Raw genomic sequence first — 26744 nt, forward strand, 5'->3', positions numbered from 1 at the left:
TACAGTGAACACAGGCATCCTGCATTTGAATGGCCTTCCATCTTCAATGTATTCTTAGATCCTCCTGGTCCGGGATTTATATTTATTTCCCCCCCACTTACCCTTGTCTTTTCCATGGAACATCCGAAAAAAAAATCATAAAAATATATTATTTCTAAAAATTGAAATTATATTTATTTATATTTCGACCTACCGACCCTACATTTTAGCTGAAGAACTGTGTAAACCAAGTTATAAAATAACTAAGGCCTAACCAGATAAACTAGATGGAGGACCCTAGGCCACGTGGTTGAGTTATTGGTGTTCACGGTCGGTTCGCGACCCGACGCATCACGGAATTATCCGTGTCCGACGGCCTGCAATTCCGGGGAGTCTGGTGGGAACCCCTGGTGGTTGCGTCTCTGTGTCTCTGCGTCTCTGCGTCTCTGCGTCTCTGCGTCTCTGCGTCTCTGCGTCTCTGCGTCTCTGCGTCTCTGCGTCTCTGCGTCTCTGCGTCTCTGCGTCTCTGCGTCTCTGCGTCTCTGCGTCTCTCCCTCTCTCCCTCTCTCCCTCTCTCCCTCTCTCCCTCTCTCCCTCTCTCCCTCTCTCCCTCTACACACACACACACACACACACACACACACACACACACACGCTTAAGAGGTCCACAGAATCAGAAATTATAAAATGAATAAAGAAATAATAATAAAAGAAGACAAAATACCTGGCGTTCACAACCATCGGGACGACGTGGAAGACAGACTTGGCAAGAAAAACTGGAAAGTGGAGTCAGTGAAATCCAACTTTTTGATCTTTGTTAATGATAGCACATTAAATATACACTGTTCTGAGAATTTATTGAACTTCGAAGCAAAATGTTTCTTTAAAAATAAATGCTGACATGCAGGGCCATAGTAAAAGAACCTTACAAAAACTCTTTGGTTGATCAGATAAGCTGAGCTAGTAAACACAGGTTGCATTTCACAATAGTCAAGCGCCAGAATGTGTGTACGTATATGTGATGTTTTGTAAAACAAGCACATAACCGAGCTTTATGGAAAGGCCAATAAGTATACACTTTAAGTTTATATACAATTGGTTATGCACTTTGCAGCCACAACAATTACTCAATGCACTTTATAAGAAATATATTACTTTAAAGTTGATTAGGATTAATTTGAGGAATTTAGATTCATATACATGTATTTATTATATATACTCCATTAAGCTTTTATTATTTGATAATAAGATGGATAATTAAATTATTTGATAATATTGCTAAAATAATGGCTTTTATTGTGTTAATTAATTAATGACTGTGAAATCGAGTCTTGCGGTTGTATACGGAAAGGGTGGTATCGAGTGCCAAGCCTCATGCATTACATTCAGATCACCCAAACCACACGTCTCAACCTTTTCTCACCATTTCAGATTCCTCTGTGAAATTATAAATGCTTTATGATATGAAAACAAGTCTCCAACAAGAAAAAGAACAATCAGAGATTTCACACCCTCACCAGGAATCGTTTTGTGTGGTGTATTTTGTATGGTGTTTGTGTACTGGTATGTTACGTAATTAATAAGAGACATAATTAGAACTGCCACTATATAAATGCAGGCAGTGATGCCGGGTACCAAGACATCCCGCTTTGATGCAACGCCACTTTGATCGGACACCTGACCCTGACCCATGACGTCTTTTATTATTATTCAATTGAATTTAGAATGGGATTGAAATAAATTCAATTCAAATCAAATGGAAGACCAAATAGGAACAGTCCTGCATTGGAGTAATCAGAAGGAACTGGAAGAAGCAAAAAGCAAAGATGAAGTCATCAGGAGGAACCTGGAGAGGATTTGCATTTCAGCTGCTACTCCTCTACCCTCAAACTCATCCAGGCACAGCCAAGTGAGTCTTATTCAAATAAATAAACAAAGAAGAACACAGATCAAAAAATTAAATAATTCTGGCTGCCAGACCACATGTCTGACCAAGTTGAAATTTAAAATATGTATTCCCCATCACTACTAAATCATAATTGTGAAGTTTCACGTCGATTGATAAAGTAGATCCAGAGAAAACATTTAATATTTTTCTTCAATCCAATATGGCTACCAAACCATGTGACCTATCAATTATTCCTTAACAAACTTGTACATACAAGGCTTGTGGAACATTTGTGTGAAGTTTCCCCTCAATCTGTCCAGCCATTCTGGAGAAGATTTTTATAGGTTTTTAGGTAAATCCAATATGGCTGTCAAACGATGTGATCTATGACGTCATATGTGCAAACCTTTTGCTCCTCATGGATAAGCGGTCATACGTGTAAAGTTTTTCCTCTCTGTTCAGCCACTTCAGAGAAGATTTTTGAACGTTTTTTTTTAACAATATGGCTGCTGAATCACATGACCGATGACGTCAAATTTTTTTATGTGGACCATTTTATCCCTAGATGACCCTCAAAAATTTTCATACTGATCAGATGTAGCGTTCTACATATGCAATTATGACGTCATAATGAAGACACCTATGACATCAAAATATCACACATTCCCGACGAGGAGTACTTGCTATGTGCCAAGTTAAAATTTTTCCTTCATGCGGTTTCAGACAGAGGCCCACGGTTTGTCCGCTTTTCCAATATGACTGCCACACCTATGATGTCATCGTCATCATTAAAACATTCTACATGAGTCGTCGCACCAATGGTGAAAATTGTCTCAATCCGACAAGTGGTTGCGGAGAAGAACACAAAAGTTCTGTGCGGACAAACAAACAGACACAGACAGACAAACTAACGGACCCAAACGCAATATCCTATTCTTCTAATGTGGAAGGTAATAATCTGCTTATAAAAAAAACTAAAAAAAAAAAAAAAGTGTTTCGACTTCAGAATGTTCAATGTACAAGCAAGCTTTTTTAGAGATGTTATTGTTACGGTTGTGGAAATTCACAGAACACCATTCAGGTCGATAAGTCTGTGTTCAGATTAGATTTCCCCACCGTCGTCGAGCGGGATTTATTCGGGTAGCGGGGCTGTGATCTTTGAGGTAGTGTTTTTCTTTTGCTGTCTTTATTTTGGAACAACCACCTTAAACACACCCTCATCACCTTCTCCAAAACGCCAACCACATCACCATTGCAACGGCCACCTTAACCACAATGCCAACCACACCACCATTACAACAACCACCTTAACCACATCGCCAACTACACCACCATTACTACCACCACAAAACGCCACCATTACGACAACCACCATAACCACAACCGCGACACCCACCACCACATTTCCACCTCGGCACAGGGTTGAGAGAAGCCTGGCATTCGTCGAGGGAGAACGGACGATGGCACCCCTTCCCCCCCACCCAACAGATGACATCCCCACTGGCCAACGCGGTGGATTCGACCCTCCAAAAGGCACAAGGACAAAGATTAATACGGCGGAGCGGTGAGGGAACGTCCCCGATTGGGCGGGAAAACGACTCCTTCGGAAAGTTTCCCTTGCGCGCTGGAAGAAGGGCGGGAAGCGAGGGGGCGGGCTGAAGGGGAAATCTCTCTCTGGGCTCTGCATCGCGCGCACTCGCTGGATCGCGTTCACTGGATCGCGTGCGCTCTCGAAGTCTCTCTGGAGGCGTGGATTGGGTCGTTGGTTGTGGGCGCTCTCTCTCTGGGTTCTGCATCGCGCGCACTCGCTGGATCGCGCTCTCTGGATCGCGCTTGCTGGATCGCTCGCGCTCTCGCAGTCTCTCTGGAGGCATGGATTGGGTCGTTGGTTGTGGGCGCTCTCTCTGGGTCGTGTGCGAGGAAGCTCTCCCGGGGAAGGTCGGATCGAGGAGGACGGAGCCCAAGAATTCACCATACGGTCACGTTCTCTTTCTTTCCTTTTCTGGGTTTTTGTGTGTGTGTTCGTGGCGCCAGTCCCATAAGTAAAACTGCATAAGTGACTGTACATAATAACTATAGACATCGGCTGTAGGCTTTCTTTTTACTCGCGTCCTACCCATCCCTCCCCCTTCCCCCATTGCTTGATTGCATTGCTTTTCTTTGCCTTGCGTAAATGCATTGCTTTTGTTTGCCTCGCCTGATTGCATACATGACTGCATGACTGCATATGTGTCGTGTGTGTAATAAATGTCCTTATGTGAATGTTAACCTGCTCATTGCATCCTCTTCCCTTAATTGAACTGCCATTCTTAAGTTCGGAATATAGCTGGTTGGTAATAACCGATAAGGGAATCGGATCCGGCGGGGCTTGCGATATACACCGCTCGGCAAATCGCAAACGGAGCAAGCTGCTTAGCGGCTCATTTCCAAGCAGGTCCTGTCGAGGTGTAAATCCCCGGCATTTCTGTTTGCGCGCATAATTAGGTAAATTGACAATTCGGCGATCGGACCCTGTCGCGCGCGGACAGAATAGCTGGCTGATTTTCGGTGTAATTAAAGATACACCCGTAGCTGGATTTTGGCGTTGATCCGAAAGCTGCGACTAGGTTTGCCCGTTCGGTGGGCGAGAGCGGCCGCCATTGGCTAGAAGCGGTCGCCCGCATGTCGACGGGCGGGAAACCACAACATTATCTTTAATCCCTGTATAACAATGAAAATTTTGCAAAATCATCATGAGGTTTGAAAACAAACAAACAAACTGTTGTAATGACAAGATGTTGAAAGAAATTTCCACCCATTTCTGACGAAATATGTTGACAACATATCACTTCAAAATGTATAAATATGGATTCTGTGAGGCTGAAAAAGTTTTTTGGACAAGGACAATTCCATGATGTAGCTATAGAAGCCTGTCTGCGGTTTGCTTTTTGCTATCCAAGCAATAAATTATCTGAATTCTGAATCTGAGGAGTTTATTCAATTATGAGGAAATAAATTCCACGACAGTGGTAATCAAGAGCTAGAACGTGGCAAATGTGGAGTTTGGTGCTATTTTGATGTAACACTTCTCCAATTATTGTAATAACAAGGACAACACAGTGGAGTGCATACCTCTGCCAGGCTGAATAGTTTTATGTTTTGTATCTCACTGATAGGCTGGATCTGGATTCGGACTTTAACCAAAATATAATCAGCTTGTTCTCGTCACCAAACCAACTCATCCACCAATTTTGTCGTAATCCATCCACAACTTTTCGAAATATCATGCTATACAGTGGCCTGCAAAATAATTCACCCCTTTCCCATAATGCCACATTTCGATGAATTATGAATTATAAGGAAACAATTTTTCCAAATTAACTTCTTTATCGATAACTGAAGGGATCAAACTAAACACTGTTATAGTTGAAGGAGGTTACATGTGATGTGCAGTGCTCATTTTCCACCAGTCATAATGCTCTGAATTTAAACCCAAAGTTTTGATTTTGGTCTCCTCTAACCACAAAACTTTATTCCACATGCCTGTCATATCATTAAGATGCTTTTCCACAAACTCCATGCATGCTTTCAGATGCACCTTTTTCAGTGATGACTTCTTTCTTGCCACCTGTCCAGAGAGGCCAGCTTTGTGAAGGGAAAGGGATGTTTTTGATCGATGAACAGTGATCTCCATCTCGGACGTAGAGCCTTGCAGATATTTCAAACTCATTGTTGGATGTACAGTGACATCCCGAACCAGTTTCCTGCTTGTCCGGCTGTTGAGTTTGGATGGGTGACCTGATCTAGGTAGAGTCTGGGTGGTATGATATGTCTTCCTCTTCCACTTCTTAATGATGGATTTTATCGTACTCAAAGGGATAATGAGTGACTGAAATCTTCTTATCACCCTCTCCTGAACGGTGCTTCTCCACCACTTTATGTCTGACTTCTTTGGAAAGCTCCTTGGTCTTCATGTTTTTCTTGTTGGTTGACCAAGTGAGATGCACCTTAAAATTCCTTAGATAAGTGGGGGAGATGAATTGTTAAGTAAACCACTAATTACATAAAAGTGAAACATATTACACCTTATTTTTTTTTAACCTTTCAAACAAATAATATGCTCCTGAAGTGGTTTAGGGTGAATTAGGGGAGAGGGTTTGAATACTTATTCAACTGAGAATCATCTGATTTTCTCTGTTAATCTAACTTATTCACATTTTATCTGCATGTTTTAGCTTTATCACTTTGGAGTAGTTCGTGAAGACTATGTATTAACTTTGATTTGAAAGCATTATGAAATAAGCTCAGGTGGCATTAAAATGTGAAAACTTCAGAGGGGCGTGAATACTTTGGTAGGCCACGGAGTATCATTTTGGCCCCATCTCTCAATGGTGAAGAATTACAGTCTTGAATACATCAATGATAAAAGCAAATCGCTTTATTTTAATTCCATCATTGCAATTCCAACCTGAAGACACCATCTCATTTGCAAATGAAAGCAATTGAACATATTTAGAAACTATTACACCATCCTGAGCGATCAAGTCCAATGACCTCATTACAGGGATTTCCTGACTGCTGCCTGGTCTTATTGACAGTATGTTGTACTGCCTTTACTTTTTCAAACATAGTTATTTGTAACAAAATAAAACAACGGGATAAATAGCATCCTGGGATGAAGGTATGAAACAGGAGGAGGGAGGGCGGTTAAGCATTAAGCATTATTGGAACATTCTAAGGGGTCCCCAAACTGGGAATACAGGCTGGTGTCGTACAAATCATCTTCAAAATGAAGTTTGAAGCTGTTGGGCCATTTTACTTTCCTCTGGTCAACTTTAACTTGGCTGTCCAAATTTTCTTTCAAGCTGGATCTTGTGGGAAAACATGGATACTGACACCATCTTTGGATGTATTTCTACAACCAGCAACAACACATCTGGCTGGCATTCTCAGGAATTTTTCAGAGTGTACGTAGGCTGGACGTAAACACAGGTCCCGAAGTAAAGTATCCTGGAGATGATGTTGTGGGTCATGTGATATATGATTTAATCACATCACCGTTTTTTTGGGGGGGGGGGGGCTAATCGAGCCTACAAGGACACCAAAAAAAAAAACAGTAAAATCTTCAAGATACAATATTTGTTCTCGAAAAGAACGATCAACTGTTAAGTGAAGCCTTATTTATTCATTAAGCCAAACATGAATTTCTGATTCTGTGGACCTTCAAATACATGTCTCCGTGCCCTTTTTAGCATCATTAACTGTTGTCTGGCGTAACATTTGACATTTTCCATGTGGTTAGTAAACTGTGAACAATGAAATACCAGCAAAAAACATCTGAAACATAAATAAATAAATAAATGGAACTTATTCTTAGCATATCAAAGATGTTTCTTCATAGTATTGGCAAGCACCTCCAATAAGAGTTGGAATCACTTTGAGAGCCAGGCTCTTTTAAATACGAGCTCAGATGGCCAATCAGTTCAGGAAACCTGTTCTGTTAACCTGCTAAATCGTTTAATTTATAATGTTAGTAAACCAAGGAAGTGAAACAACCACCACCTTGATTATAAATAGAGTTCTTTTTTATAAGCATTCAAGAAACAAAGCCAAATGACATGGAATAATAAATAATCAATGCTACCCATAACTCAAATTATCAGCCAGCAGAGGCAGAGAAAGGGCTCCAGGTTTCTGTGACATCATTGTTAACCCTGCCAATTTTGGTTTAAGAGAAAATACATACATGTTCAGGCATTCTTCTTCGTTGTTGGAAATACACCAAACTACACCCCAAACCTCAACTCCAGCACTGGAAAGTATGGTTGCAGTTCCACCATTCCATTGGTTCCGAGTTCCAGAAAAGGAACTAAAACCCAGGCAGTAATCCTGTTGAAAAGAGTGGAACACTTGTAATACCAGCACAAAACAAAAAAAGGAAGAAAAAAAATCACGATTAGTTTCCTAACTAGAGAGTTCGTAGAACACCTTACTCCACGGAGTCTTGAGAAAAAAAAAACACTTAGGGTGGGTCTGCAGGTGGCAAATTTGATTGGTTGAGATGGCGTAAAATGCCGTAATATTTTGGCCAAGTACTGCTAAATGGAAGGTTTTTGAATGAAAGTGTCAAAAAGGTGATTTGTGTTCTACAGTGATCAAATATATAATCAATCCAAATAAAATTAAGATTTTAAAGGTTGTGTTGAAAAAAATTTTTTCTGAACTTTACTGCCATTGATGCAGCATCTTTTACACCAACTTCTTTAACACGGTACATTAGTTTTTCATGCCTGTTTGTGTCTTTCATTAGGTCCTGAAAAACAGTAAATTTCCTGTTGGAAATGATTTTCAATTTTGTTTGACTGCCAGGCGGACAGACAGGCGAACTCTGCGCATGCACCATCGGACCAATTCAGAGCCAAAGTACTGTGAAATTACATGATCGTTTTCTGATTTGTGTTCCAATGAGTGTTCAAAATATAAAACAAATTGTTCCTAGATCATAAACTGACGTTTGTCGACAGACATAAACCAAGTGAACCAATTTCTTAACTCAACGTAACCCTGCTTTTTATTTTGTGTGTGTGTGTGTGCAGGATAATAAGTGTTTAAATATCTTATCAGTATATGTGGTTCGAGGTGACCGCACCCACCTCTGCACAAACTCTTTGGTGCAGAGGCGGGTTAAGATTTTTTTGGGGGCCCTGGAACTGATTTTGACAAATTTCCCTGAAAATATCTGCTGGTCTTCTTCCGCTCCAATCGGTTCTTCTGACCACATGCTTGTCAAAGTGCACATCTCTCTGGCTGTTATTAGAGAACCACCTCAGTGCCGTCGAGTCTGGCATTTCACTCAGACCGACTGGTAAGGTCTCCAAGCAACCATCAAACTTCTAGACTGGTCTCCCATCCATACTTTCTCCAACATCAACTCGTCCTGGGAATTCTTTCAAAGAAACTTGCTCTCCCTCATGCACAGATTTATCCCCTCTCGTCTTCAGTTGTCCTACCATTCCTCCCGCCCATGGTTCACTGAAGCTTGTGGTGAGGCAGTTGTCCTGAAACAACTTGCCTTTGCCTCATGGAAAGCAAACCCAAGTGAGGGTAATCTCAGTTCCTTCCATAAAGCTCAGAACAAGTGTGTGTCTACTTCAGGAGAGCCAGAAAACAACATCTTTCCAATCTCAAGTCTGAACTCTCTGAAATGGCCACACAGCTGACACTGCACGTGAAAAGGCTGAATGCCTAAACTCGGTGTTTGCATCGAAATCTTGTGTCCGAAACACATCGCTTTCTGTACCCACCTTACCCAGTCACACCCAGCTGTCCTGGGCTCTGTGTCCTTTTCTTCCGACTAAGTGGAGAGCTTGCTGTCAAACCTCGACTCAGATTCTGCAACCGGTCCAGACGGCATCAGCCCACGTGTCCTAAAAACCTGCTCCTCTGCTCTTGCTCACCCTCTCTCTGTTCTATTCACCCTCTCATTTGCTCAAGGATGATCTGCTTGGAAATCAGCAAACATTACCGCTCTGCATAAAAAAGGTACGAAAACAGATCCTTGCAACGACGGAACAATCAGCCTTCTCCCAATCATCAGCAAGGTTACGGAATCCATCATCGCTTCAGACTTTACCCCACTCTCCAAATTTGTTTTGTCAATTACTTAATCGATTATTACAGTAATTGGTTCATGAGTCAGTAAGAGACCACTATATTCGTTATGTTGGGTAGTCAATCTTGTCTACCCTTATTATCAGTATTTCCGTCGATATGTTTGTCTGTCTGTATGTATGTCTGTTCGGTCCAGTGCTCCGTTAATACAATGGTGATTTCGATGAAACTTGGTTGGTAGGTTCATACCATAACCTAGTTGTGTGCAAATGAGAACCGTTGCTATGGACCCATCCGTTGCCCACCAACGGACCTTAGAAATTTTCGAAAAAAAATCTCAAAAATAAATTTTTTCAAAATCAAAAATCGGGCCACGGGCGACTGTGGGCAGTACATTCAGCCATATTGTCAAAAATTTCCAGCCACATCCTATGAAAACTGTCGGAGAAGATAGACTTTGAATGAATCCTGGTTGAAAACAATAAAAAAACGAAGTTCGTTATATCTCAGAGACTATGAGTCAGATATACATGAAACTGGTATGGTAGGTTCATGGTATCTCCTCGTTATGTGTGAGAAATAACCATTGCTATGGACGCTTTTGTTGGCTTGTAACGGCTGAAAAACGACTAAATTCGACTTGATCGACTACCCATGTTCGCCTATCGGCTTGTCTGTCTGTCTGTCTGTCTGTCTGTCTGTCTGTCTGTCTGTCTGTCCCGAGCATAGCTTCGTGGGTTTTGATCCGATCCTGATAAAATTTTGGTGGGAGGTTTATATCATGATCTAGTTGTGTTTTCCTGACAATGGGCGTGCTGCGCACATTATGGGCGGAGCCACGCCCAATAAACGTGTTTTTAGGGGGTAGCCGATTTCAAGTTACATCTTCTCCGAGGGGGTTTGTCGAATCTGGCAAGGGTTTTGGTATTTGGTTAGCCCAATGGCACCTGCGTAGCCCCACGGAGCTTGATTTTTCATTTTCGTCCCAAGGTCAGGGTCACAAGGTCACAAACTTAGAAAATTTCGAATTTTGACATAAAAATCATATGACCGCCCAAACTTTGAGAGCTAGGCTGACAATATTTTTTATGCATAATCTTGAGGTCATTCCCCACCTAAAGTCTTGAAACCATTTTGCTCTATCTCGAACACCTTGCCCGTGGCGCCCCCTTCAAGTTTGTCTTTACGCTGATTTCATGAAAGTATGGATAATCCGAGGAGTGCGAAATGCCATATAGCCTATATGACGTTATATTGTTCCTGGAATGTTCCAGAGGAAGTTTTGCACCAAAGGTCATTATCCTTGACCTTTGACCTTTAAAGTTCACAAAGGTCAAATTTTCAAAGTTGTGGGAATCGAACCGGGTTTTCGACCTTCTTCGACGAACTTTCTCCATTAAACTATAGCACGTATCCTGTTTCCTTATTTTAATGTCCACAACATTGTTTTGTGACCTTTAAAGGTTATGCAAAGGTAAAAATTTTTAAGTTGTTGAACAAAACCGGGTTTTCGACATTTTGCTGCTAATTAATGTCCACAACATTAATTGTTATGCACAATTGTTATGCTAAGTTGCCCCACTATTAATAATATGGAATAGGCAAAGCCTCGAAGCGAACATAGAATTCTTACATTCGATGCTGCAATTTCCGGTTACTTCGGCCTGGATTCGGGATCAGCGATCAAATAATGTAAATCACGATTAAAAATTATTTTTTGATGATGCGGGAGATATCTTTATTAAAATCAGTGGAGAAAATATACACCATGTCTGATATTTGGGTCTTTCATGTCTCCGACGATGCCTTTATCTCCCGGGACGCATCATTCCCCATGACAAAAACCGGAAGCAAAAGGGTCATAGGCAACGACACGGATTCCAAATTGCCAGGGTATTGTGTTGTTGTTGTTGTTTCCTACTCTCTCATGTGCACGTGTTAAGTATGAAGCTCACTACGTTCGCTATTACAGTTGCCACAGTCATTTGTCTTTGTGTTAAGTAATAAGTTAAACCCTATTTGGCTTTGCTGGAATGGCACACTGTTTTCCTTTTTAATTGCATATATATATATTGTATATGAAGACCTGCAAATGTCCCAAAATAAAATATCACGTGCGTAGTAGCAATGATTTTTTGCCACTCAATATGGCAGAGCCTGACCTTCCGCTGTGACGTCGCTTAGTGCATAGAGCCTATACACTGCCTGGCCTTTACTTTTTTGTCCAACGCCATTTATGGTTCGGCTTCGGAGAAAAGCAACTATGAAGTAAAAGTTTCCTCAAATTAATCCAAACCTCCAGGAAAATGATATTCAAAACAAACTTGTACACAAGAGGTTGCATCCTTTCGCATAAATGCAGCTTGTGGAACATGTGGAACCGTGATTTACCCAATGATACATTTGGAATTGGTCAATAAGTTGTTTAACCTGATTTACTCTTTTATTTTGTTTCAGGATCAGGTGTATACAATTACAACTCAAAACATTCCTGATATAATCTCCCAATGTTCAGCTCTTTCAACCAGTAAAGGAATAAAACGATTCCTTTACCACTCACTGGATTCTGCTCGTGTACATGTACATCAGAGTAGGACAAAAATGAATCACTCATGGAGTGAGGAAGTTGTCAAAGTTGTTTGAAAATTTATTATAACTTCATTGCAGTCACACGGATACAGCACAAGAAACAGCATTTACAGTTCAGTCAGTTGCCATCATGAACAACATTAGAATGTGGAATGTGATGTCAATGGTTTAAGTCAAAAACTCCATCATCACCTCCACCCCCTCCGCATAAAAACAAGCAAAATTCTTACTGAAAATTGACACACCTGCGTGGTGGTAACGTCATAATGGATTGGTACGATGTGGAGGGCCTTTCATTGTTCATAAAACTGGCCTGCACTGCAAAATAATACATCACGTTTGCAGAATAGTGCCATTGGCGCCTGAGCGCGATAGACGAATTTTCGGTGTCAGGCGAACTATTGAACCGGAACAGTCACAACGAAGGTCTGGATATCTCATGAAAGAGTAATATCTGAACTACATTCTCACCAAGTTTGAGCCACATATCACAAAAATTGATGGAGATACGCGCTTTCAAAAATGGCCAAATTACGACACATTTTTGCTGATGGGATCCAGAATACAAACCGGAAGTTGATCAAATTACGTCAGCTAATGGCCAATCGTATGTTTTACATTCCCTAAAAGTTTGAGCGAAAAATATAAAACTTTCGAATTTTAAGAATTTTTTTGTCATGTAAATGGGCTTTTCAATGCAAATTTCAAACATTTTGTGACGTCACAATCTGGATCCGATCCGGTTGAAACATGGCAGGGTGAAAGATATTATGACCTTACATAAGCACATTAAATATCTAAGCAATTGAACAAGAAATGGCGGAGAAATGATTTTTTGAAATTTCGTCCCATGTAAATGATTGGGATTTTTTGAAACTTTGTGAATTTTTCGTGACGTCATCATTTGATCCAGGTTCACCCAAATTTATAGGTTCAGTTCTTGGGTGATTATCTTTCATGTCAAAATGTTTCATGGACATATACACAAGGACCGCTGAGAAAATCGATGCACAGACAGACAAACACACACACAAACAAACACAAACTCTTAACTGTACAAAGTGACAGAAATTGTCTTCGACAACTTAATAAATAAATAAATAATAATAAAAAAGTTGTCACACACACAGACACACACAGAGACAGACACGACACATACCGAGACGGACACGACACATACCGAGACGGACACGACACATACCGAGACGGACACGACACATACCGAGACGGACACGACACATACCGAGACGGACACACACACAGAGACGGACACACACAGAGACGGACACACACAGAGACGGACACACACAGAGACGGACACACACAGAGACACACACAGAGACACACAGAGACACACAGAGAGACACACAGAGACACACAGAGACACACAGAGACACACACAGAGACACACAGAGACACACACAGAGACACACACAGAGACACACACAGAGACACACACAGAGACACACACAGACACACACAGACACACACACACACACACACACACACACACACACACACACACACACACACACACACACACACACACACACACCCTTTTGTATTGTTACCTCCACCACCGAAGGTGATGTTTTCACCCTTTTGTCTGTTTATTTGTCTGTCTGATTGTGTGAACGATATCTCAAAAAGTTGTGGACGGATTCGGACGAAACTTGGTGAACACGTTGAGTGTGTGACAAGGACAAATCGATTCGATTTTGGTGAAGATCCGAATCTGGATACGAGAATTATTTAATTTCAAAGTGATTCTTCACCATTGAGAGATCGGGCCAAAAATGATATATTGGTTCACGAGTCAGTAAGTGACCACTATATTCGTTATGGGTGTGTCTGTCTGTCTGTCTGTCTGTCTTTCCCGAGCATAGCTCTGTGGGTTTTGATCCGATCCTGATAAAATTTGGGTGGGAGGTTTATATCATGATATAGTTGTGTTTTCCTGAGAATGGGCGTGGTGCGCTCATTATGGGCGGAGCCACACCCCAAAAAACATGTATTTTTAGGGGATAGCCGGTTTCAATTTACATCTTCTCCGAGGGGTTTGTCGAATCTGGCAGGGGTTTTGGTATTTGGTTAGCCCAATGGCACCTGCATAGCCCCACAAAGCTCGATTTTTCATTTTCGTCCCAAGGTCAAGGTCACAAGGTCACGAACTTCGAAAATTGCGAATTTAGACATAAAAATCCAACTTCTCCGAGGGGTTTGTCGAATCTGGCAGGGGTTTCAGTATTTGGTTAGCCCAATGGCACCTGCATAGCCCCACGGAACTCGATTTTTCATTTTCGTCCCAAGGTCAAGGTCACGAACTTCGAAAATTGCGAATTTTGACATAAAAATCCATCTTCTCCGAGGGGTTTGTCGAATCTGGCAGGGGTTTCAGTATTTGGTTAGCCCAATGGCACCTGCATAGCCCCACGGAACTCGATTTTTCATTTTCGTCCCAAGGTCAAGGTCACGAACTTCGAAAATTGCGAATTTTGACATAAAAATCCATCTTCTCCGAGGGGTTTGTCGAATCTGGCAGGGGTTTCAGTATTTGGTTAGCCCAATGGCACCTGCATAGCCCCACGGAACTCGATTTTTCATTTTCGTCCCAAGGTCAAGGTCACGAACTTCGAAAATTGCGAAAATTGACATAAAAATCCATCTTCTCCGAGGGGTTTGTCGAATCTGGCAGGGGTTTCAGTATTTGGTTAGCCCAATGGCACCTGCATAGCCCCACGGAACTCGATTTTTCATTTTCGTCCCAAGGTCAAGGTCACGAACTTCGAAAATTGCGAATTTTGACATAAAAATCCATCTTCTCCGAGGGGTTTGTCGAATCTGGCAGGGGTTTCAGTATTTGGTTAGCCCAATGGCACCTGCATAGCCCCACGGAACTCGATTTTTCATTTTCGTCCCAAGGTCAAGGTCACGAACTTCGAAAATTGCGAAAATTGACATAAAAATCCATCTTCTCTGAGGGGTTTGTCGAATCTGGCAGGGGTTTCAGTATTTGGTTAGCCCAATGGCACCTGCATAGCCCCACGGAACTCGATTTTTCATTTTCGTCCCAAGGTCAAGGTCACGAACTTCGAAAATTGCGAATTTTGACATAAAAATCCATCTTCTCCGAGGGGTTTGTCGAATCTGGCAGGGGTTTCAGTATTTGGTTAGCCCAATGGCACCTGCATAGCCCCACGGAACTCGATTTTTCATTTTCGTCCCAAGGTCAAGGTCACGAACTTCGAAAATTGCGAATTTTGACATAAAAATCCATCTTCTCCGAGGGGTTTGTCGAATCTGGCAGGGGTTTCAGTATTTGGTTAGCCCAATGGCACCTGCATAGCCCCACGGAACTCGATTTTTCATTGTCGTCCCAAGGTCAAGGTCACGAACTTCGAAAATTGCGAAAATTGACATAAAAATCCATCTTCTCCGAGGGGTTTGTCGAATCTGGCAGGGGTTTCAGTATTTGGTTAGCCCAATGGCACCTGCATAGCCCCACGGAACTCGATTTTTCATTTTCGTCCCAAGGTCAAGGTCACGAACTTCGAAAATTGCGAATTTTAACATAAAAATCCATCTTCTCCGAGGGGTTTGTCGAATCTGGCAGGGGTTTCAGTATTTGGTTAGCCCAATGGCACCTGCATAGCCCCACGGAACTCGATTTTTCATTTTCGTCCCAAGGTCAAGGTCACGAACTTCGAAAATTGCGAAAATTGACATAAAAATCCATCTTCTCCGAGGGGTTTGTCGAATCTGGCAGGGGTTTCAGTATTTGGTTAGCCCAATGGCACCTGCATAGCCCCACGGAACTCGATTTTTCATTTTCGTCCCAAGGTCAAGGTCACGAACTTCGAAAATTGCGAATTTTGACATAAAAATCCATCTTCTCCGAGGGGTTTGTCGAATCTGGCAGGGGTTTCAGTATTTGGTTAGCCCAATGGCACCTGCATAGCCCCACGGAACTCGATTTTTCATTTTCGTCCCAAGGTCAAGGTCACGAACTTCGAAAATTGCGAAAATTGACATAAAAATCCATCTTCTCCGAGGGGTTTGTCGAATCTGGCAGGGGTTTCAGTATTTGGTTAGCCCAATGGCACCTGCATAGCCCCACGGAACTCGATTTTTCATTTTCGTCCCAAGGTCAAGGTCACGAACTTCGAAAATTGCGAATTTTGACATAAAAATCCATCTTCTCCGAGGGGTTTGTCGAATCTGGCAGGGGTTTCAGTATTTGGTTAGCCCAATGGCACCTGCATAGCCCCACGGAACTCGATTTTTCATTTTCGTCCCAAGGTCAAGGTCACGAACTTCGAAAGTGCGAAAATTGACATAAAAATCCATCTTCTCTGAGGGGTTTGTCGAATCTGGCAGGGGTTTCAGTATTTGGTTAACCCAATGGCACCTGCATAGCCCCACGGAACTCGATTTTTCATTTTCGTCCCAAGGTCAAGGTCACGAACTTCGAAAAATTGCGAATTTTGACATAAAAATCCATCTTCTCCGAGGGGTTTGTCGAATCTGGCAGGGGTTTCAGTATTTGGTTAGCCCAATGGCACCTGCATAGCCCCACGGAACTCGATTTTTCATTTTCGTCCCAAGGTCAAGGTCACGAACTTCGAAAATTGCGAATTTTGACATAAAAATCCATCTTCTCCGAGGGGTTTGTCGAATCTGGCAGGGGTTTCAGTATTTGGTTAGCCCAATGGCACCTGCATAGCCCCACGGAACTCGATTTTTCATTGTCGTCCCAAGGTCAAGGTCACGAACTTCGAAAATTGCGAAAATTGACATAAAAATCCATCTTCTCCGAGGGGTTTGTCGAATCTGGCAGGGGTTTCAGTATTTGGTTAGCCCAATGGCACCTGCATAGCCCCACGGAACTCGATTTTTCATTTTCGTCCCAAGGTCAAGGTCACGAACTTCGAAAATTGCGAATTTTAACATAAAAATCCATCTTCTCCGAGGGGTTTGTCGAATCTGGCAGGGGTTTCAGTATTTGGTTAGCCCAATGGCACCTGCATAGCCCCACGGAACTCGATTTTTCATTTTCGTCCCAAGGTCAAGGTCACGAACTTCGAAAATTGCGAAAATTGGACATAAAAATCCATCTTCTCCGAGGGGTTTGTCGAATCTGGCAGGGGTTTCAGTATTTGGTTAGCCCAATGGCACCTGCATAGCCCCACGGAACTCGATTTTTCATTTTCGTCCCAAGGTCAAGGTCACGAACTTCGAAAATTGCGAATTTTGACATAAAAATCCATCTTCTCCGAGGGGTTTGTCGAATCTGGCAGGGGTTTCAGTATTTGGTTAGCCCAATGGCACCTGCATAGCCCCACGGAACTCGATTTTTCATTTTTGTCCCAAGGTCAAGGTCACGAACTTCGAAAATTGCGAAAATTGACATAAAAATCCATCTTCTCCGAGGGGTTTGTCGAATCTGGCAGGGGTTTCAGTATTTGGTTAGCCCAATGGCACCTGCATAGCCCCACGGAACTCGATTTTTCATTTTCGTCCCAAGGTCAAGGTCACGAACTTCGAAAATTGCGAATTTTGACATAAAAATCCATCTTCTCCGAGGGGTTTGTCGAATCTGGCAGGGGTTTCAGTATTTGGTTAGCCCAATGGCACCTGCATAGCCCCTCGGAACTCGATTTTTCATTTTCGTCCCAAGGTCAAGGTCACGAACTTCGAAAATTGCGAAAATTGACATAAAAATCCATCTTCTCCGAGGGGTTTGTCGAATCTGGCAGGGGTTTCAGTATTTGGTTAGCCCAATGGCACCTGCATAGCCCCACGGAACTCGATTTTTCATTTTCGTCCCAAGGTCAAGGTCACGAACTTCGAAAATTGCGAATTTTGACATAAAAATCCATCTTCTCCGAGGGGTTTGTCGAATCTGGCAGGGGTTTCAGTATTTGGTTAGCCCAATGGCACCTGCATAGCCCCACGGAACTCGATTTTTCATTTTCGTCCCAAGGTCAAGGTCACGAACTTCGAAAATTGCGAATTTTGACATAAAAATCCATCTTCTCCGAGGGGTTTGTCGAATCTGGCAGGGGTTTCAGTATTTGGTTAGCCCAATGGCACCTGCATAGCCCCACGGAACTCGATTTTTCATTTTCGTCCCAAGGTCAAGGTCACGAACTTCGAAAATTGCGAATTTTGACATAAAAATCCATCTTCTCCGAGGGGTTTGTCGAATCTGGCAGGGGTTTCAGTATTTGGTTAGCCCAATGGCACCTGCATAGCCCCACGGAACTCGATTTTTCATTGTCGTCCCAAGGTCAAGGTCACGAACTTCGAAAATTGCGAAAATTGACATAAAAATCCATCTTCTCCGAGGGGTTTGTCGAATCTGGCAGGGGTTTCAGTATTTGGTTAGCCCAATGGCACCTGCATAGCCCCACGGAACTCGATTTTTCATTTTCGTCCCAAGGTCAAGGTCACGAACTTAGAAAATTGCGAATTTTGACATAAAAATCCATCTTCTCCGAGGGGTTTGTCGAATCTGGCAGGGGTTTCAGTATTTGGTTAGCCCAATGGCACCTGCATAGCCCCACGGAACTCGATTTTTCATTTTCGTCCCAAGGTCAAGGTCACGAACTTAGAAAATTGCGAATTTTGACGAAAAATCATACGACCGCCCAAACTTTTAGAGCTAGGATGACAATATTTTTTATGCATAATATTGAGGTCATTCCCCAACCTAAAGTCTTGAAACCATTTTGCTCTATCTCAAACACCTTCACAAGTTCACAAAGGTCAAATGCTTAAAGTTCACAAAGGTCAAATTTTCAAAGTTGTGGGAATCGAACCGGGTTTTTTTTTTTAATTATTTTTTATTTTTTGTATACCTTGGTCGAGGCTCATATGAGAGCTAACACACAACTCACAGCAAGGAGGCATGAGACAAGAGGGGTGGGAGTGGAAGGGACAAAACAGTGGGGAACAGACACATTAGGTGAACTCTGGAAGGGAGAGGGATGGGGATGGGACGGGGAACATGGCGAAGAGAATATGGACATTACAGGGACCTTCTTTTTCTTTTTTTCAACCTTCTTCGACGAACTAACTCCAATACGCTATAGCACGTATCCTTATTTTAATGTCGACAACATTGTTTTGTGACCTTTAAAGGTTATGCAAAGGTCTAATTTTTAAAGTTGTTGAACAAAACCGGATTTTCGACATTTTGCAGCTAATAACCTGTCACTCGTACCACATCATGTTTATCATTTTTATAACTTGGTCAAAAATGTTAACATTGTCTCATCCTTGACTTCTGAAACAATCTACATCGTCGAATACCGCTCGTGAACCATCGTCGTCTTCAGATGTGTGTGTGTGTGTGTGTGTGTGTGTGTGTGTGTGTGTGTGTGTGTGTGTGTACACGTGTATATATATATATATATATATATATATATATATATATATATATATATATATATATATATATATATATATATATATATATATATATATATATATATATATATATATGATGATGATGATATTTCAAAAATGTGTTGGGCCCGATATGTTCTCGTGGATCAGGTATTACAGGGTATAAGTATGCGTTCTACCGAGTGTCTTTCTCGTTTAAAATGTTTTTATTCCATATATATATATATATATATATATATATATATATATATATATATATATATATATATATATCAATTGTATATGAAAAAGAGCTAAATGAACTCAGCTTAGGCCAAACAAAAAGGAGTTTGTTTCCGGTTTCCTACCGACCCATTGCTTTTATATGCGACCCCATGATTTTTGTTGACAATTTGGACTCGGGCGCCGCCATTTTGAATCCGGCGTGTTACGTCAGTGATAGTTTCAAGATGGCGGCGCCCGAGTCAAACGCGCACAAGGACTGCTTTGTGCATCGGTCTTTTCACGGTTCGTTTCACCTATTGTGGTGGTGATGGTGACTGTGGTGTGGTGGTGGCAGTGGTGGTGGTGCAATAGACCTGCTTGTGCTGTGTCACGTGATTGGGTTTTCGTATATCATGCCTCGCCCGCTAGGGGTGGCAAGACTGTGCTTCTGGCCGCGCAATAAAGCGGAGTAGATGGTGGCCCGCGTGCTTCTTGCGTCCCACCGCACCTAGTACACACTAGTTGGTGACGAGGATGGGATCATACGGACTTATGCCCGTTTTCGACGGGGACGACTTCGAATCGTTTTCAGAGCAATTGGATTGCTATTTCCACGCGAACGACGTGGTCGACGAGAGCAAGCAGAAGTCAATCTTGCTCGCTTCGCTTTCGCCGGGCATTATCGGCTGCTGGGTGATTTAGTGGCACCGAACAGGCCCCGGGATGACGTGCTGGCGTTTCGGGACATCGTGGAGAAAATGAAACAACACATGGCGGTTGAGCAGACTCGCGGGGAGGTTCGAGCCATCACCGGCCACGCGGGGTCGCGAGCACCCCGGGACGCGCGCACGACCTTCGATGCGGGTCGGACGTCGCCGCGCGGCCACGCGTGCGGCGGGGTGACACCGCGGACATGCTTGGGATGTGGAGGTCGACACCTGCGCCGTGCATGCCCGTATAAAGGCAACGTGTGTTTGAATTGTCACAAGGTGGGTCATTTGGCGCGTGTGTGCCGTGGGGCGTCGGCCACCGTTAAAGTCGTGGACCGCGATGTGCGACGCGACTCGGGGCGGAACCAGCGGCCGTTGTTGAGCCTGGGTTCAGTTGGCCCGACGACGGCGCGCCCGATGACGGTGGAGGTCGAAGTGAACGAAACGCCGATCACGTTCCAGGTCGATACAGGAGCAGCGGTGTCGCTCATCGGCGAGCAGACCGCGCGTAGACTCAACGGCTTGAAGCTTATCAGGTCAAACCTCGCACTGTTCACGTACACCCGCGAGAAGATAACGCCAGTCAGGATGGCAGACGTGTCTGTGCGGTACCAAGGCCAGGTCGCCACGCTTCGGGTGTACGTCGTACGGGGGAGGGGGCCGTCTCTCCTCGGCCGAGATTGGATGACCCGCATCAGGCTAGACTGGGCCGCAGTTCACCTTGTGCAACCCGTGCCGAGCCAGTGGGAAGATCAGTTGGAGGAGGTTCTTCAAAGACATCAAGGGTTGTTTAGAGACGACCTTGGAAAGCTCAAGGGCAGGGAGGCGAAACTCTTCTTGAAGGAGGGGGTGGTTCCTCGGTTTTGTAAACCGCGTCCGGTGCCGTATGCCCTGCGGGACAAGGTCAAGGGTGGACTGGATAGGCTGGAGGCCTGTGGAGTGATCGAACGGGTGTCATGCTCGGATTGGGCCACCCCGGTTGTCACGGTGCTGAAACGGAATGGGGACGTCCGATTGTGCGGGGACTTCAAATCCACAGTTAACCCGGGGCTCAGCGTGGAGCAATATCCATTGCCGTCAATCGATGAGATATATGCGCGATTGGCGGGGAGTCGATACTTCACGAAGCTAGACCTGCGTGATGCATATTTTCACCTGCCGATGGATCCCGGGAGTAGCGAGCTTTTAACAATCAGCACGTGTCAAGGACTCTATCGATATACCCGACTCTGTTTTGGGATTTCTTCGGCCCCAGCTTTGTGGCAGAAAGCTATGGATCAGGTTTGCATTGGCCTGCCCGCTCAGACCTACCTGGACGATGTACTCATTGCGGGGAAAACGGCGGACGAGCATCTGGCAAACATTGCCCGAGTGCTGACGAAGCTAGAAGCGTGCGGCCTGCGCTTAAACAGGAACAAGTGCGCATTCTTCAAGCAGCGCTTGGAATACCTCGGGCACATCATCACGCCGGAGGGGCTGTTGAAAGGTCCTCGGAAGGTGGAGGCGATTCAGCGCATGCCACCGCCTCGCGACAAGACGCAGCTGCGTTCGTTCATTGGTATGGCCCAGTATTACCAAAGGTTCGTGCGCGGGCTCAGCTCACAACTTGCGCCGTTAACGCGGTTGCTCAAGAAGGACGAGCGCTGGGTTTGGGGGCCTGCACACCAGGCGTCGTTCGACCGCGTCAAGCGGCTGCTCACAGAGGATACGGTCCTCGTGCACTACGAGCCTGCGCATCCGCTCCTATTGGCATGCGACAGCTCTGCATATGGCATCGGGGCAGTGCTCTCCCACAGGATGGACGATGGTTCCGAGCGGCCTGTTTGTTTTGCATCCCGGACCCTGTCCACAGCAGAGCGCGGATATGGCCAGATCGAACGGGAGGCTCTCAGCATCGTCTGGGGTGTACGGAGGTTTCATCAATATCTGCTGGGGCGGCATTTCACTTTACAGACGGATCACAAACCGCTTCAATTCATCCTGAGACCCGAACGCGGGGTGCCGGTGGTAGCAGCCGCGCGAATACAGCGGTGGTGTCTGTTTCTGGGTGCTTACGATTATGATATTCAGTTCCGAAGCACCGAGAAGCATGCTAACTGCGACGGGCTCTCACGCTTGCCGTGTGCGGAGGGTCCAGCTGCGTCTGAGCTGGGCGACCGGGTCGATGTGTTCACGCTGGACCAGGTCCAAAGCGGGCCGGTCACGGCCAGGCAGGTCGCGGTGGAGTCGGCTCGTGATCCGGTGCTTGCCCGTGTCGTCCAGGCGATTTCTACGGGGAATTGGAGTGATCTGCCTTCGACACCGGCATTTCGACCTTTCACGTCACGCGCAGCGGAGCTGTCGTTGGTCCAACGGTGCATAATGTGGGGGATGAGGACCGTGATTCCACCGAGGTTCAGGCAGCGGTGTTTGGAAGAACTGCATGTCAGTCACCTGGGCATCGTGAAGACCAAGAGCCTTGCTCGTAGCCTGTTGTGGTGGCCGGGGTTGGACAAAGACATTGAGCAATTGGTTAAGCGTTGCACCACATGCCAGACAGATGCTGATAACCCGCGTCGAGCTTCGAGTCTCTGGCCTGTGCCAGACCGAGCTTGGCAGAGGGTCCATGTAGATTTTGCGGGGCCGGTTAATGGCAAGATGTTTTTGATTGTGATTGATGCATTCTCTAAATGGCCGGAGGTTGTAGTAATGCAGCATACTTTAAACTTTTTATATATATATATATATATATATATATATATATATATATATATATATATATATATATATATATATATATGAATAAACAATGCATATATTCAGCATGCATGCACTGTTAAATATGTAGAGAAATTTAAGACAATAAAGTGCATTTAACAAGTCGAGTGCACCACCACCATCACCACCACAAACACCACACCACCACCACCACACTACCACCACCATTACCAGCACCATCCCCACTACCACCACCATGCTACCACCACCTTTACCACCACCACCATTACCACCACACCACCACCAAGGAAAATAAACATTTTTAATCGAGTTATATGAATGTATTCATGGCAAAAAAAATTGTAAAAAAAAAAAAATTCCCTACTGACCTTCCCAATTTTTTTTGGCCATACAATAGGAAACAAATGTTTGTTTTTTTTGTATTACCTTAATCCTGCCAATGGCGACCTTATACGCAGAAGGACAAGTCATCTGCAGCCGCTCTCGCAGCAAGTTGCTGCCAAAGGCAAAATACAAGAATGTGTTTTCAGCTGCCATCTCCCAGTCCGATTAACGAGATTCTTCACGAACAGCAGGTAAAAATACGGACATCACGTGATGTCACCAAGAAACGTGTTGACGAGAAACGAGTGGGCAGGGTGGTTGTTGTTTTACGGTAGAACAAATTTCAAAAAAAGTATTTAAATTTTTTTTTTTTTTCGACTGGATCGACTACTCAACATATCGACGGAAAAAGTGATAATAAGGGGAGAACAAATTTCAAAAAAATTATTAAATTTTTTTTTTTCGACTGGATCGACTACCCAACATAACGAATATCGTGGTTACTCTGGCTGGCGCTCGTGAACCAATTAATAAATGATAAACGAATGAACGACAAAAAGTAAATAAATTGTGTGAATGTCACCAGAGACCAGACCTTGACTGGGCCACGACTTCACGGAACTCGGTAACAATTCTCCATTAAAAAAAAATTTTATCCCACAAATTCCAAATTGCCTCTGACCCCAAAATCATTATTTTGCGCGAATGGGCGCGGCCTATTTTCGCATCATGCGTGCAACATGGGCGTGGCTTACGATCAGGTTGGCGTAAAACGGGCGTGGCCTATAATATGCGTCGTGCGTGAAGATCGCGTGGCTTACAAAACAGGCAAAGCGTGATGCTGTGCCGTCCACAAAATGGGCGTGACCTGTGTCACGCGCAAAATTACACACGACTTATTTCTCCAATCATGCGCAAACATGGGCGTGGTTTATTCTCGTGTCGTGCGCAAAAGGGGTTGGACTTAATTCCGGGTCGTGCGCAAAAGGGATTGGACTTAATTAAGGGTCGTGCGCAAATATGGGCGTGGTTTATTCTCGTGTCGTGCGCAAAAGGGGTTGGACTTAATTCCGGGTCGTGCGCAAATATGGGCGTGGTTTATTCTCGTGTCGTGCGCAAAAGGGGTTGGACTTAATTTCGGGTCGTGTGCAAAAACCGGTATCGCTTGTGCAACCTTTGCTCTGTTTCTCCATGGTTCCCAAAACAATGTGCGTGTTCTATCTCAATGTCCCGGATTAAATATAAAAAAAGGATACGAACGATGTAGATAACACGGAATGGGGGAATAGTTTATACATCTCAGCAAGAAAGTATTCGCTATTTGAACCGAATCGAAGTGACATTTATAAATTATAATGTTTGCGAAACTAGTTTTGTTTTATTTCGACATATTTTTGTTAAACCAGGCTCATTGGTGTCAGGGTGAGACAGGGTTCCCACTAACCTGGAAAGTCAGGGAAAGTCAGGGAATTGAGGTTGGTCAGGGATTTTTCAGGGATTTTTTTTGTTGGTTAGGGAAATGTGTGATTAGTGCCTAATGATCTTAATTAGTACCCTTTACACCCAATCAATTATTTTGTTCATGGTTATAAAAGTTTTCTTTATTGCTCTTTTCATGAATTGTTTGCTGTGCAGATGCTGTGCAGGCAGAAGGTGGAGTGACCTCTGTGGACATTGATAAGCCACGATTGATGTATGTCGGGGGTTCTCATGCCAGGTACCAAGCAGCACTGGAATGTAAACGTAAAGCCACAAGTGAGCTCGATCAAAAGACTGCAGCTAAAAAGAAAGCATGTGAGCAGATAAAAGTGCTTCAGACTAAAAAGGCAAAATTTATGGAAGAAGCAGCAACTGAATCTCGGAAGGTTGATTTGGAAATAGCAGAACTACAGAAACTAAAGAAGTAACAAACTGGCATTTCACTTGATGTAAGCAACTGTCCATACTGTATATGTTAACTATTGTAATAACGTTACTCAAACAATTCACATTTGTTTCCTTAATTGCTAGTTTTTGCCGACCATATAATTCTAAGCTCCACACGCTGCTTGATGTTATTGACATTTTCGTAATTCTGGTAAATAACATCTCGACTGTTACTGCAACTTCCCCATGTAACATTTGAGTTATTTCACTTCTGCGGTGGTGAACGTACCTGCATCCGCAGGGAATGGTACAGGAGTACCCACCTAACCGTAGAAGTTCAACAAACGGTCCTTTATAGGACCAGATGCTTGTAGAAAAATGTACAATATAGTAGTCTGTTAGTCATTTCTGCAATATCATCGGGTGTTCTAGCTTGTCTGCAATGTCACATTAACAATATCAATGTTTTGTTGTTATTTTGCAAGATTTAAATGTTCTAAATGTTGCTAAATTTTTTCTGATATAATTCTGATCTAGTCATGGTACTTGGCACGTTTGACGTTAGTATGATTTGTGTTTTGTAAGTTTTATATTAATAAAAAAAAAATTAAAATGCCAGTACTAGCTGGGAAAGTGTACTTTCTGGACCATTTTCAAAAACACCGAAGTTAACACCCAAATGAAGAATCAGTTTAATTTCCCAACAAAAATGGTATTTAGAAGTTGTCTAAAGCACGCCTACATATTTTAAGATTCAAATAAATTTTGAAGCGGACACAATTTTCTGCTCGTATTGGCATTTTAAAAAGAAGAAAATAATTGAAAATGATTGCATGTACACGATGTATAGATCAAAATGGTGATGGAAAGGAGTCGGTGTCGGGGAGGAGGAGCCGACTCAAATAACTTTATAAATTTTTACGTTCGAAAAGGTCAGGGAATCTTTACCAACACAGTCAGGGAAAGTCAGGGAATGTCAGGGAATTTCATTTTTGAGATTGAGTGAGAACCCTGTTCGGGCTGCCGCTCCGGGTCTGGGAGTTCGGCGGTTTAAACACGACCGAGTCATTCAAAAGATTTTAAAAGGTGGTTACGTGGGTGGTTACATGCTTGATGTTCAACATTTCAAATAACTCGCAGAGAGAGAGAGAGACCAGCGGAACATCCACAGAATGTAAATAACACTTAAAGTCTTGAACTCCACCCTCCTCACAAGTCCCAAATCATAACCCCCCCCCCACTCCCTCACAAACTCCAAGTCCTCAACTTCCCTCTCCAAACCTGAAGACTCCTCACTCCCTCCCCACTCCAAGCCTTCAAAAACCACCTCCACCCCACCCCACCCCAACTCCTCAACCTTCCCACCCCTCGCCCCCACCGAAAGTTTTCTTTGGGCGGTGTATAGTAGACCGCTGACTCAATCGCTCACGATTTAAAAAAAACACATGTACCTGTATTACCTCATT

At 43.6% G+C, this 26744-nt stretch overlaps 1 protein-coding gene and 1 long non-coding RNA gene across 3 annotated transcripts in view; one reads left to right on the forward strand and one right to left on the reverse strand.

The window, feature by feature from the left end:
* The window catches only part of GGCT (gamma-glutamylcyclotransferase), a 56451-nt gene extending 32709 nt beyond the window's left edge, over window positions 1-23742 (reverse strand). For both annotated transcript variants that reach the window (XM_085887867.1, XM_085887866.1), the window contains exons 1-2: window positions 23515-23742; window positions 7593-7735 (exon numbers count right to left, since the gene is read on the reverse strand). In XM_085887867.1, the coding sequence (XP_085743993.1) occupies window positions 7593-7735; window positions 23515-23625 (254 nt within the window). In that variant the 5' untranslated portion in view covers window positions 23626-23742. The remainder of the gene's footprint in view (window positions 1-7592; window positions 7736-23514) is intronic.
* Window positions 23743-23857: 115 nt separating this feature from the next.
* LOC147022907 (uncharacterized) lies at window positions 23858-25960 on the forward strand. Its single transcript, XR_015059956.1, has 3 exons — window positions 23858-24620; window positions 24819-24887; window positions 25048-25960. It is a non-coding gene; the product is annotated as an uncharacterized LOC147022907 (long non-coding RNA).
* The last annotated feature ends 784 nt before the right edge of the window (window positions 25961-26744 follow it).

Source organism: Eptatretus burgeri, chromosome 7 (genome assembly GCF_056783735.1).
Source record: "Eptatretus burgeri isolate ZD-2024b chromosome 7, Ebu_testis_v1, whole genome shotgun sequence".
In the NCBI taxonomy this organism is placed as follows: Eukaryota; Metazoa; Chordata; class Myxini; order Myxiniformes; family Myxinidae; genus Eptatretus; species Eptatretus burgeri.